Below are 11778 nucleotides of genomic sequence, written 5' to 3'. Positions count from 1 at the left end.
TTAATACTTATTGCTGTTCTGTACACACACACTTTAGTAATTTACGGGACTGACAACCGCATTCTACAACTGAATTAACTCCCGCAAAAAAATCCAATAATAAATCGAAATAAATCCAAATGCTTTACCTCAAAGATCAAAATATTGTGACCGGAATCTTTACACTTTAATAACATCAAAAACTTGATCGCTTCATGAGCCAAAAGCCATAAACAGTTAAGCGCCAAAACGGTATGCAAGTACAAAAAAGACGAGGACCTGGCAACGTTACAGACAGCGTGGAGCAGCCTCACAAATGCGTACAATACACAAAGTCAAGCTGGAGGTTTACTGCAAAACATAACGCTGTTTAAAAATTTTGGTCAAAGCTGTGAGTGATAAGCAAGCAAGACGGCAGAGCGTTGCTATGGTTATCTCTGTGACAATCATCACAATTTTGGGAGTGAGTCTTGTTCTGTACAAACATGAAACGAACATTTAGGGGATTCACTCCCGCATTTAAATGCAGTTGTCACTCCCGAAAGTTTGCGGTGTGTATGAGGCCTTAGATCATTTATTATACATGTTATAATTGCACTTTGTAGGTGTGAGCAAAAATTAGCTGTTTTTGGGTGTGTCCTTTTAAATGCAAATGAGCTGATCTCTGCACTAAATGGCAGTGCGTGGATGGATAGTGCAGATTAAGGGGTGGTATTATTATAATAAGATCCCCTTCTGACATCACAAGGGGAGCCACAAGTTACTGGGTTGATCTTTTTCACATTTTCTAGGTTGATGGAAGCACTGGGGACCCAATTATATCACTTAAACATGGAAAAAGTTTCATGATATGTCCACTTTAAGAGAAAACGTATCCCTGTCAAAGACAAGATAACTTGTCAATGGCGGGGAAAGAATTAAAGTGTGAAGGTGCTTGTCCCAATATTTTGATCTTTGAGGTAAAGCATTTTAATTTATTTCGGTTTATCTTGGGATTTTTGTTTCTGCAAAGCACATACAGAAGACATTTTCATCTTCTAGGCATTTAATTTTTCAGAAGAGTCCATGATGCACGTTTAAATACTTCATCAACAACTAGTTGTTCAGTTTGAAGTTAATTCTGTAGTGGAATGTAGTTGTCACTCCTGTAAAGGACTGAAGTGCGTGTGTGTGTGTGTGTGTGTGTGTGTGTGTGTGTGTGTGTGTGTGTGTGTGTGTGTGTGTGTGTGTGTGTGTGTGTGTGTGTGTGTGTGAGAGAACAGAACAGGAATAAGCATTAAAAGGTGAAGTGAGAATTTAATTTAGCTGCAGTGTGTACGAGTGTGTTTAGTTGCATTCTGTAGCAAAGATGCAGGAATTAATTCTGTAGTAAAATGCGGTTGTCACTCTTGTAAAGTACTGAAGTGTAACACTGATCTACATTCATTCATCAGCCTGTTTTAGTGAGAACTGTTATGATATATTTGCACACACCGTTAGTGTTAAGTGTGTTCTCCTCCAGCTCTGAGTATGGTGAATACAGAGGTCCAGCTGGAAACGGACCAACATCTCTGACTGGAGGAGAAGGAGACGGGTCTGTGGAGATCACACACATCCAACATACACACTTCAAAACGTGCAAATCAGACACTTTATTGTGAAACTTTATATTTTTAAATACTTTCTCAGACTACAACATGAATCACAGTGTTCACAGCAAGACAGATGAAGAAAAAAGAGCTTGTATGCATGTTACCGTGCAGTAACTGTCTGCGGTAAAGTGCATCTCTCAGCGGGCTGGCAGGAATGATGGGAGACGGACGCTGTTCGATGGACTGATCCAACTGTTTCTGTAGCTGAGAGCGGAGAGCGCTGTTCTCCTGTACGCTGTGCTCCAGCTGGACCCTTAGAGCCCGAATCTCCACTAACAACTCCCGCAATTCCACTGACGGGTACTGCACCTCACACACGCACCCTAACCACAAAATCAAAAGAATGATTCAGATTAATTACAAAAAAACATCTTTTCAAGCTGATGATGATGCAGTTTCAGTGCATTACCTGCGGGGGCGCTCTTTCTTCCTCCACACACGCGTTCATACAGCTGGAGTTCACATTGTAGAGATCGTAAGAGCTGTCTGCTCTCTGAGAGCTGCTGTTGAAGTAAACTCACCTCATGCTGCAGCCTGCCATAAAACAAAAGAGTTTGACTCATCTCAGTACTCATCCAATCATACTGTGTTTTGTTCTGTTGTGTGTATAAGCACAGTCTGTATTTCTGTTGTGTGTGGTTTTTAGACCTATTGCTTTGCTCCTGAGTGTTTTGTCGCTCCTGTCGCAGCTGTTGTATTTGCTGACTTTGATCACAGTTGTGCGTCTGCAGCCTCCTTAACTCCTCCTTCCATTGCTCCGCCTCTAACTCCGCCTGCTTGAGTCGAGCACGGCCAGACAGCACAGCCTCACGAAGTTGCTCCACCTCTTCACTGCTCACTATAATACCAGATGATACTATTAGTTGAAATTATAACATGAGCCCTAGCCTTTAGGTCCATGGAAAGGCCTCAGAATGATGAGTGAATATCATAGACTGTAAAAAATATGGACGTAGTGTCTGTGACGTCACCCAATGGTTTGTGAAAATCGTTTTTTTGAAGCTTAAAGTAGGCATTGCCTGCCGTCGCCATCTCACGAAAAACGCCCTTAATTATGCAGAAGTTTAAGGCTTAATATAATTTAAATGAATGAGTTACAAAAAAAATCAACCCTCTCACAGTTGTCATGAAGGGCAACATTAGCTATACCGACCAAAAAAAAAAAATGTTGTACCAGGCTGTAAACATATTATTTTCTACTGTAAAGTTGGGCATTTTTAACATGGAGGTCTATGGGAATTGACTCTCTTTTGGAGCCTCTAGTGGCCAGTCGATAAATTGCAGTTTAAGTCACTTTCCTGTTGACTTCACCAAAGAGATCGGAAGGTTGCCCCTCAGTGAATATGTGTATGCACTAGCATAAGGACCACATTATAAGATGTTAAGAGATATTGTTAAAGACCCCATGTGGTGAAAATCAAGTTTTATAGTCCACTTGAATGAGTTTTTTTTTATTGTTGTTTATTTGTCTATGTTGTGTTTTTTATATGGTTCAAGAAAAAAACATGTGCAAATTCATCAATCAACAACATTGCTGAGTATTTTCTCCATACAATTAAAGTTTTCCCAAAGACAGACAACTGTTGGAAATGGCCTCACAAACATGCAACCAATCACATTATCACTGCTGAACGAGTGGATTGAGTCATAGATTTTATGTATGCATGCTGCATAGACTCGGCACTGAAACGATCACAGCACTGCTGTTTCAGCTCGACTTCTGTGATGCGAGCGTGCAATGCGCACACATGCAGGGTGAATGCTTTACATCAGCGCTAAAAAAATTGTGCTGCAAACGCCACATGAATGGAACTGCAAAAATCCAGGATCTGTGTACATTTATATCTATGTCTGATCTGGTGCGATTAAATAGAGGTGGGGACTCATTTGCATATTTACGGTTCCGCATATACTAAGTCAGGCAAGGGTGTAAGGGTCGATAATTAATGCAAAATTGCCCCGACTGTCAGCGAACTATGACTCTGTGTAGTAAATGCCGCTCCATCTAAAAGCAGCTGATGGCGATTTATATTAATCAAGGAACCGGCTTTACTAATGAGATGCGCATGGCAATCCCCGATATATATCGCTCAGCCCTATGCTATTATAAAGCTTAAAGATGAATTTTTAGGGATAAAATTATCAACTACAAGGGACTTTAAATTATGGTTTAATTTGACTCATTTAGATAGATTTTACTACACGTAAGAAGGCTCACATACCTTGCAAGACTTAATTGCTGCACAGAGGTGGTTTAAATCCATTTCGTGAATTCCAATCATAAGAAACAATACGCTTGTATATTTATTACTGATTGATACGACAATCATAGCACTTTATGTTTTTTCCATAGCACTTTATGTCTATGGCATATTGTGTTTCCTTGTTATATGAGGACATTCCATAGACATAATGTTTTTAATACTGTACATACTGTACACACACACCTGTCTCTCGTGCAACCGTGGACAGACGTCCCTCTAACTGTTGTCTCAGTCTCTCATTGGTTCTGATGGAGTCTTCCAGACGCTGACGAAGAGAACGAATCTCTCGCAGATGTTCCTCAATCACATCCACACCTGTCAACAACATCACATCTGGTGACCATTATAAGAAACCTTTATGTCTATAAACACAGAGACTTTGACCATCTATGTGACAGAATTTAACTCAATTCAATTTAATTTTTGGTTGTTCCTTCTTTTTATCATACACTTAAATGAGCTACACGTGGATGACACACACACACCTGATTGGCTGTTCCCAGGCTGTAAATAATATGATCCATCAAAGCCTTGTATATTTCCCAAGCCCCACAATGCACTGCTGTCCATCAAGTTTGTGTGTGTCTGTAGAGATGAGCCACCACTATGTCCCAGTGCATGATGGGGTACTGGTGGGGTATAACTGAAGGAATGAGGGCTGTGCGCTGGGTGCTGATAGCTGTAGAGTGAATGAGGGGCGCTGAAAGCTGAAGGACAAAGAAGGAATTCAGTTTAAAGAGATGCGCAGACACTCGACTTGATTTTGCCAAGTGAGAGATGTCCTCAAGTCAACATATTGTGTTGATCCAAGGACAACATTTTTGTAAATAAAACCTAAAACCACCCCAAACCCTAACCATAACTGAACCCTAAAATCCGAGGGACCTGATAAATGAAAAACAAGCACCTAATTCTGGTTGTAAGCTTAAACTTGAAACTCTAAACATATTTTCTGAAATCTCATTGGTTGATTGAAATGTTGTTCCAGGGTCAACATAATGTAAAACCACTTGGCAAATTCAGGAGAGCCACGCACAGACTCTGCGAATTGAAACGGTCAGTGACCCACATCACAACACCACTGTGTCTTCACAGGCAGCTGCTGTCATTCATGTTTATCAATATTCAGGGTGAAAATCAAAGACAATCTGTTAAATGACTGTTAAATTAAGCTCTCATAACTAGCAAGTACAATTTATATATAGCTGTGTTTGAGGGCTGGTTATGCAGTAATTTACACACAACACAGGTGTGTGTTAATCAGTCAGGTAAAATAAAAACACACACTATCACACACACATGCTCAAACATGTGTGCTCACTTCTCATTGGTGGCCTGTGACCGTTCACAGTCCTGCCCTCTAGAGCAAGACAGGAGATGGGGTCAGAGGTCAGGTTAGCAGACCAGTACTGGTTTGGGGTCAGGGGCTGGTAACTGGACATGGGTCCGAAAAATAAACCTGTAGATATTACAGCAAACAGTAAGTTTTAACAGAACTTTAAATACTAACACCACCTTCTGAACCTCAATCTGGCTCATTCTGATTTGCACAGGTGGTTTAAATTAATCCTGTATATTCTAATTCAGGAGTTAGTAGTCTGTATCTACAGTAATATGTGTTTTTAGAGAATGTTTAAGACATGACTAACTAATAAAGATTGAAGCTTATTTGAAACCCTGTCCGGTAAAGGAGTTAAAGTTTAAAACATTTGCTAGAGTAAAGATTTTTTACCATAAAGAATTAAAGTTTAAAACTTTTTTACCATAAAGGGTTAAAGTTTTAAAAAAATTATTGTAAAGAGTTAAACCTTTAAAAAAATTACCATAGAGTTAAAGTTTAAAAAAAATTACCATAAAGAGTTAAAGTTAAAAGAATACCATAAAGAGTAAAAAAGTAACGTAAAGAGTTAAAGTTTAAAACATTTTTATTGTAAAGAGTTAAATTTTTTTTTTAAAAATTACCGTAAAGTGTTAAAGTTTGAAACATTTTTGTTGTAAAGAGTTAAACTTTTAAAAAACATCTTTACCGTAAAGTGTTAAAGCTTGAAACATTTTTACTGTAAAGAGTTAAAGTTTTTAAAAAATTACCGTAAGGAGTTTAAAAAAGTACAGTAAAAAGTTAAAGTTTAAAAAAAACGTACCATAAAGAGTTACAGCTTAAAACATTTCCTAGTGTAAAGACTTTTTACCGTAAAGAGTTAAAGTTTACAAAAATTTTACCATAAAGAGTTAAAAACACAGTTAAAAATACTGTAAAGAGTTAAAAGGTAACGTACAGAGTTAAAGTTTAAAACATTTTTACTGTGAAGAGTTAAAAAAGTGACGTAAAGAGATAAAGTTTAAAACATTTTCTACTGTAAAGATTTTTACTGTAAAGAGTTAAAGTTTAAAACATTTTTATTGTAAAGAGTTAAACTTTTAAAAAACATTTTTACCATAAAGAGATAAAGTTTGAACAATTTTTACTGTAAAGAGTTAAAGTTGAAAAAATGACTGTAAAGGTTTAAAAAAGTACAGTAAAAAGTTAAAGTTAAAAAAATGTACCATAAAGAGTTACAGCTTTAAACATTTCCTAGTGTAAAGATTTTTTACCCTAAAGAGTTAAAGTTTTAAAAAAATACCGTAAAGAATTAAAAAAGTAACGTAAAGAGTTTAATTTTAAAACATTTTCACTGTAAAGAGTTAAAGTTTTTAAAAATGTTACCATAAAGAGTTAAAGTTTAAAAAACAGTGTAAATAGTTTAAAAAAAAAAAAGTGACGTAAAGAGTTAAAGTTTAAAACATTTGCTAGTGTAAAGTTTTTTTTACCATAAAGAGTTAAAGTTTAAAACATTTTTACTGTAAAGAGATAAAGTTTAAAACATTTGCTAGTGTAAAGTTTTTTTACCATAAAGAGTTAAATTTAAAAAAATGTTTAAGTTGCAGAAAAAAATGTGGGTTTGATATAAAGTTCAGTTATATGATATAATATTGTATTGCATTGTTACTCTTTGAAGTTTACAGTGGATGTTAATTATATACATTATAAAGAGTATTAATGATTAACTTTATTAATAAGTTACATGAGTTGGCTGTACAACATTAATTTTGTGTCTACATGCCTTCAAAATAACAAAATATACACAAAGCTGCAGTGTTTGTGTGTTTAAACAGATGTAAAGGTTGCTGTACCTGTATCTTTTTGTCTAGGCTCCACCTCTTCCTGTACAAACTCACTGGTCACATCCATGTCTGAACACAGATCCAGATCCTCATTGGTGGAGACTCTTTCATCAGACACATACGAAGCGTGATCTGATTGGTCTGTAGTCTCAGAGGGGGCGTGGCTGCTGCAGGGTGTGTCAGGTCGTCGTCGAAGCTTGGTGTGGAGAGACTCGATGATTTGGTCTTTCTGTTGAAGCTCCTTACTCAACCTGCTGATGTCACAGAGAACATGAAGATCAACTCTTAACAGCCATCAAAATAATGACTCTTATTCAAGAGAAGATGCTCACCTCAATGCTAGAAGCTCATGTCGACGTGCTTTCTCCTCTTGCTGCTCAGAAAGATCACCTGAACAAAAGTGTTGTAATAAATCAGCACACATTCACAGCTGTGAATAAATGATGAATCTGAATGTGTCTGTATAAATCACGTTGTGTGGTGTTTGCATGCTTACATCCGCTGATCTTGCTGCTGACTCTCTGAGCGAGAGAGGAACTCTGTGAAAGCTGCTCTCTAAAGCTTTGACCCATGTAATAATCGATGTCATTGGCACGCAGCAGCTCTTCAAAGCCTTTGGTGGTGTCGCTCAGGTGTTGCGTGAGGATGTGACAGATGCCCCGCCCCTCTCTCATCCTCTGACGCAGATGTGACAGTTCCCTCGCCTGAGCCTGGATCAGTGTGTTGTACTTCCTGTTAAAACAGGAAGTTATTTTTATTATTATTTATTCAAGTCTGAGTTATTCATTAATAATGTTGATATTTGGGATGCTTTTGGGCTAGCTTTGAATGGCCATTGGGCGATTTTGTTATGTGGATCTGGCAACCTCGGCTATGTGCATGTGCGGATTATATCAAATTATACAAATTAGGAATGTTTTTTTTAGTTAAATGTGTGCAAAGTCCCTCCCCCAGAGGATGTCATTCTTTAACGGTTGATGATTGGCTCTTTTTACTCGAAGGCGGGACCGTGTTGACCGTTGGGATCTCCCCCATTCATAGCAATAGCAGTGATGCATCTTGTTAATATTAAATATCTTTGCACGGACTCACCCGGGCCAAGTGGCACATTTGCCCTCTTCCGATCGACTCTCCCCGTCCAGTTTCGAGCTTTTCATTTGGGTCTCCAGCAGGGCCACACGACTCACCAGCTCCTGAAGCTCTTTACTGGGCTTCATCGGCCCGTCAGACTGCCATCCCTCATCTTCATCTACAGCACTGACAACAGTCGAGGCCTGAAACTCCCAGTTCACCTGCCGGATTAATTAACATAATATTACAAAATATATCTGGTGGACAAAACCCTTTTAATGTTTATTTCACGCAAGATTACCTTACGTGGCGTGCGCTCCAGACTTGATGCGTAGTCTGAGGTCGACGAGAGCGAGCGCACGCGCAGTTGAAGGCTGCGGATGACTTTGTGGCAGCGAGAGAGCTGTGCACGCAGGTCCTGCACCAAACACTTCAGAGAAGCGGGGTCATCATCCATCGAAGTACTATGCCATCCACGCCATCTGCTCCCCACACCCGAGAGTGAGATGCACATCTCAGACTCGTCCAGTTCTGCCGGAGAAAAAATGAAGTGCAGATACAGTACAGATGATGCAGATGCACGTTTGATGTTTGCAGCAGATATATTACTGTAGCACTGTATTTTGTTGTCGCTTCGTCAATTAAAAGAAAACACTTCCCTGCCAATGACGAGTTTTTATGGCAATTCATACTTCAGCTTTTATCCACTAGGTGGTGCTCTTACACAACTTATAAAAAAACACTTATGCTGCATTCAGACCAGCTGCGCTAGAAGGCGTCAAGCGCGAGTGATTTCAATGTTAAGTCAATGTAAAGATGCGTTGACGCGCGTCTGGAGGTCTCGTGGGCGTGAATGAGGCGTTTAGTGCAATTGAAAAATGTAACTTTTTGCGGAAAAACGCGCCACGTTAACCAATCAGGAGCTTGCTCTAGTAGTGACGTGATTACAGGAAGCTAGCAGAGTCACAGAACCCCCTCCCATGACGAGAATGTCCGTGTGAATGTCTCGATGACTAGAATTTCACGCACGGCTTTCACACGTGAATGAAGCCAGTAAACTCAAAATGTTCAAGCGGCAAACTAGATGCAGTAGATGCAAATTTGACGCCTCAAACGCGGCTTGTGTGAACCCACGGTTAAGGATCCACTGATCCAAAAACAGTAAAAACTCTGTGTATGTTTTGATCATAGCTCTGTATCTTTACTAAAACGCAATTATCTCAACATTTGGTTCAAAATGTGGTATTTTTGAAGAAATCTTCCCATATTTGAGACATGATAAAAGACAACAAATGAAGGGGATCTGTTCTCTCATTTGATATATTGTATGTTTATACTGTATATTTAAATTAGAAAAAATGTTTTGGAAAGCATTAAACTTTTGTGAAAATCACAAAAAATCCTGGTGCTCCCTGGCAACTTTTTTTTTTAAAAAGCTGGCGGGGAAAGAGTTAATATGTGTGTTATTTACCTGGGCTGCTGGTGTTTTCTCTCTCAGCTTCATTCTCACTTCGACCACTCGTCTCATAACCCAAATCTTGAAGATCCACCTGAACCTGTTTACTGTCCCTCTGAACGGCACTTTCCGCTGAAACACAGACATGTTTGTTGTAAAGGACTGTCAATCATTTCAATAAAAATAGTGAATAAGCATTTGAAGTGGACCTTACTGTATAAAAAATGTATTCATGTTTTACTTTAAATCTGTCCATAGATTTGTGTGAGTAGTAGTTTTAGATGATCTGACATGATACCCTTCATCTATCATGTTAAATGATTAAATGTTGGTGTGTGTTCTCACTCAGGAGTTCCCTGTAGTCTTTCAGTTGTTCATTGAGCGCATGAACCGTCGCCTCAGACACCATCAGTCTCTCCTGTAGATCACGACTCTCCTGACGACTCACGGCGAGGTCACTACGAAGATGTTCAGCCTGCTCCCGAAGCCCCGCCTCCACGTGCTGCCAGAACCCATTGGCTCCACCTCCAGCACCTGAATCCTTGCAGTCCCCCTCGACCTCATCCTGATTAACAAATACAAACCCGCGGAATATTCATTTACACTGATGCTGTGGGTGTATCACATCTATTGTGAATATAACCACGGCTGGAGAATGATCACCTGAGCTTTGCAATGATCTGTAGGTTTGTGTGACAGCAGCGCTCCGAGGTCCAGAGAATGTGGTCTGGTGCACCTCCTCTTCCACCTCCCCTCCTTCAGCTTTATCCACGGAGGTCTGCGCTTGCCCAGAGGAATCTGATCATCTTGGCCTTCATCATCATCTTCCTCATCTTCCTCCTCCTCCTCCTGGTAGCCTCTCTGAAGCTCATGGGAGTTCATCCGATCTGTTTCATTGTGACACTTGACAGATACTTCATCCACTGCTCTTAATTCTGACCCAGATTTTAATTCACATCTCAGTTGTAATCCAGTTTCACTTTGATTTGGCGCAGCTCTTCTTTCATGCAGACTGGGTTGAGTGTTTCTACGAGAACCATGATACCAAAACACATCAAAACTACAACTGATGGCAAATGAACTACAATTGAGGTTGTATGCGATGGATGTGGGTACCTGCAGTTAGTGTGTGAAGAGCATTCGGCCCGATTCATCACATCTGCCGCCTCTACATCTTCACATTGTCCCCCTTCTTTTGTATTTTGGGACAACAACCCTACATTCATTGGTCCACTAAACATCCCGGCATTCTGTAAGAAAAGCATCAAAAATTAACTGATTTGTCATGAAACATGTATGTTTGAGTGAATTTTCATTGTTTTTCTCATGAAACTTTATTTTGTGCTCATTTCTCTCTAGAAAAATTGAGTTTTATCCATAATAGCACAGAGATAGATGTAGAGTAGATTAGAGGTCACAGGACCCCAATACAAAGTCATATAGAAGACCTCCAATCTAAGAGACCTGAACTAGACCCACAAACATTTAAATTAAAGTGCAACATGTAAAGCCTGCTGAAGCGGTAAAACATATGGGTTGGTCAAAGGGTTAAATTTATGCCCAGATTAAAGGTTTGCTAAATAAACCCTTGCTTACAAAAAATAACTATTGATAATAAAGTTTTAGTAGTTTTGTGTGATTAAAAATGGCTTCCATGAGCAAACAGCAGCTGAATGAAATATTTCATGTTACCGTTGGATCGCTCAAACTCTGAGCTGTGAGTCCGACATCATCCTCATCCTCATCCTCGATGCTGTCTGTGAATGCCTCACTGCTGCTCTCATGCTCTTCCTCATCTTCATCTTCATCACTGCTGGATTCTAGAGGAAACACAACAGAAGGTCATGAAGTCTCACATATTTTCATTATTTTTCTTCATTTCATCGTATTCTCCTCCTTCATCTTTGTCTCTCTCTCACTCTCTCTACATGAAAGCATGAATCATTTGTAGTTACATTTTCTCCACAGTTTGTCATTTACTGTGAGTTTCCATAATAGGTTCTAATTAAATTCACTATAGTAATGCTAACACATTAACACACAAGTAACTACAGCATTAACTGTGGTCGTCTCAATAGGGTTATTTAAAAATAAACTTTCCTTATTTCATAAAAAAAACATGAATAAATGACATAATGTGATAAACTGTATAGATGTATGTTGTGTCAGTTGCTTCTCAATGATAAATTATTTACAAGTAAAAACATCAATGAGT

General features: G+C 39.0%; 1 protein-coding gene across 4 annotated transcripts in view; it reads right to left on the bottom strand.

The window, feature by feature from the left end:
* Nucleotides 1-11778, bottom strand: part of LOC141351114 (myomegalin-like) — a 33221-nt gene that overhangs the window by 6201 nt on the left and 15242 nt on the right. For 2 of the 4 annotated variants that reach the window (XM_073857558.1, XM_073857564.1), the window contains exons 17-33: nt 11256-11383; nt 10680-10813; nt 10227-10590; nt 9909-10128; nt 9579-9695; nt 8409-8638; nt 8129-8328; nt 7533-7768; nt 7369-7426; nt 7046-7290; nt 5196-5333; nt 4360-4581; nt 4058-4189; nt 2259-2448; nt 2020-2144; nt 1715-1933; nt 1453-1554 (exon numbers count right to left, since the gene is read on the bottom strand). In XM_073857558.1, coding sequence (XP_073713659.1) covers nt 1453-1554; nt 1715-1933; nt 2020-2144; nt 2259-2448; nt 4058-4189; nt 4360-4581; nt 5196-5333; nt 7046-7290; nt 7369-7426; nt 7533-7768; nt 8129-8328; nt 8409-8638; nt 9579-9695; nt 9909-10128; nt 10227-10590; nt 10680-10813; nt 11256-11383 — 3060 coding nt within the window. The remainder of the gene's footprint in view (nt 1-1452; nt 1555-1714; nt 1934-2019; nt 2145-2258; nt 2449-4057; nt 4190-4359; nt 4582-5195; nt 5334-7045; nt 7291-7368; nt 7427-7532; nt 7769-8128; nt 8329-8408; nt 8639-9578; nt 9696-9908; nt 10129-10226; nt 10591-10679; nt 10814-11255; nt 11384-11778) is intronic. The other 2 variants (XM_073857567.1, XM_073857561.1) reach the window with 2 other exon arrangements.

Source organism: Misgurnus anguillicaudatus, chromosome 2 (assembly GCF_027580225.2).
Source record: "Misgurnus anguillicaudatus chromosome 2, ASM2758022v2, whole genome shotgun sequence".
In the NCBI taxonomy this organism is placed as follows: Eukaryota; Metazoa; Chordata; class Actinopteri; order Cypriniformes; family Cobitidae; genus Misgurnus; species Misgurnus anguillicaudatus.
Note: the sequence above shows the minus strand (reverse complement) of the source record. Positions and strands in the feature narration are given on the sequence as shown.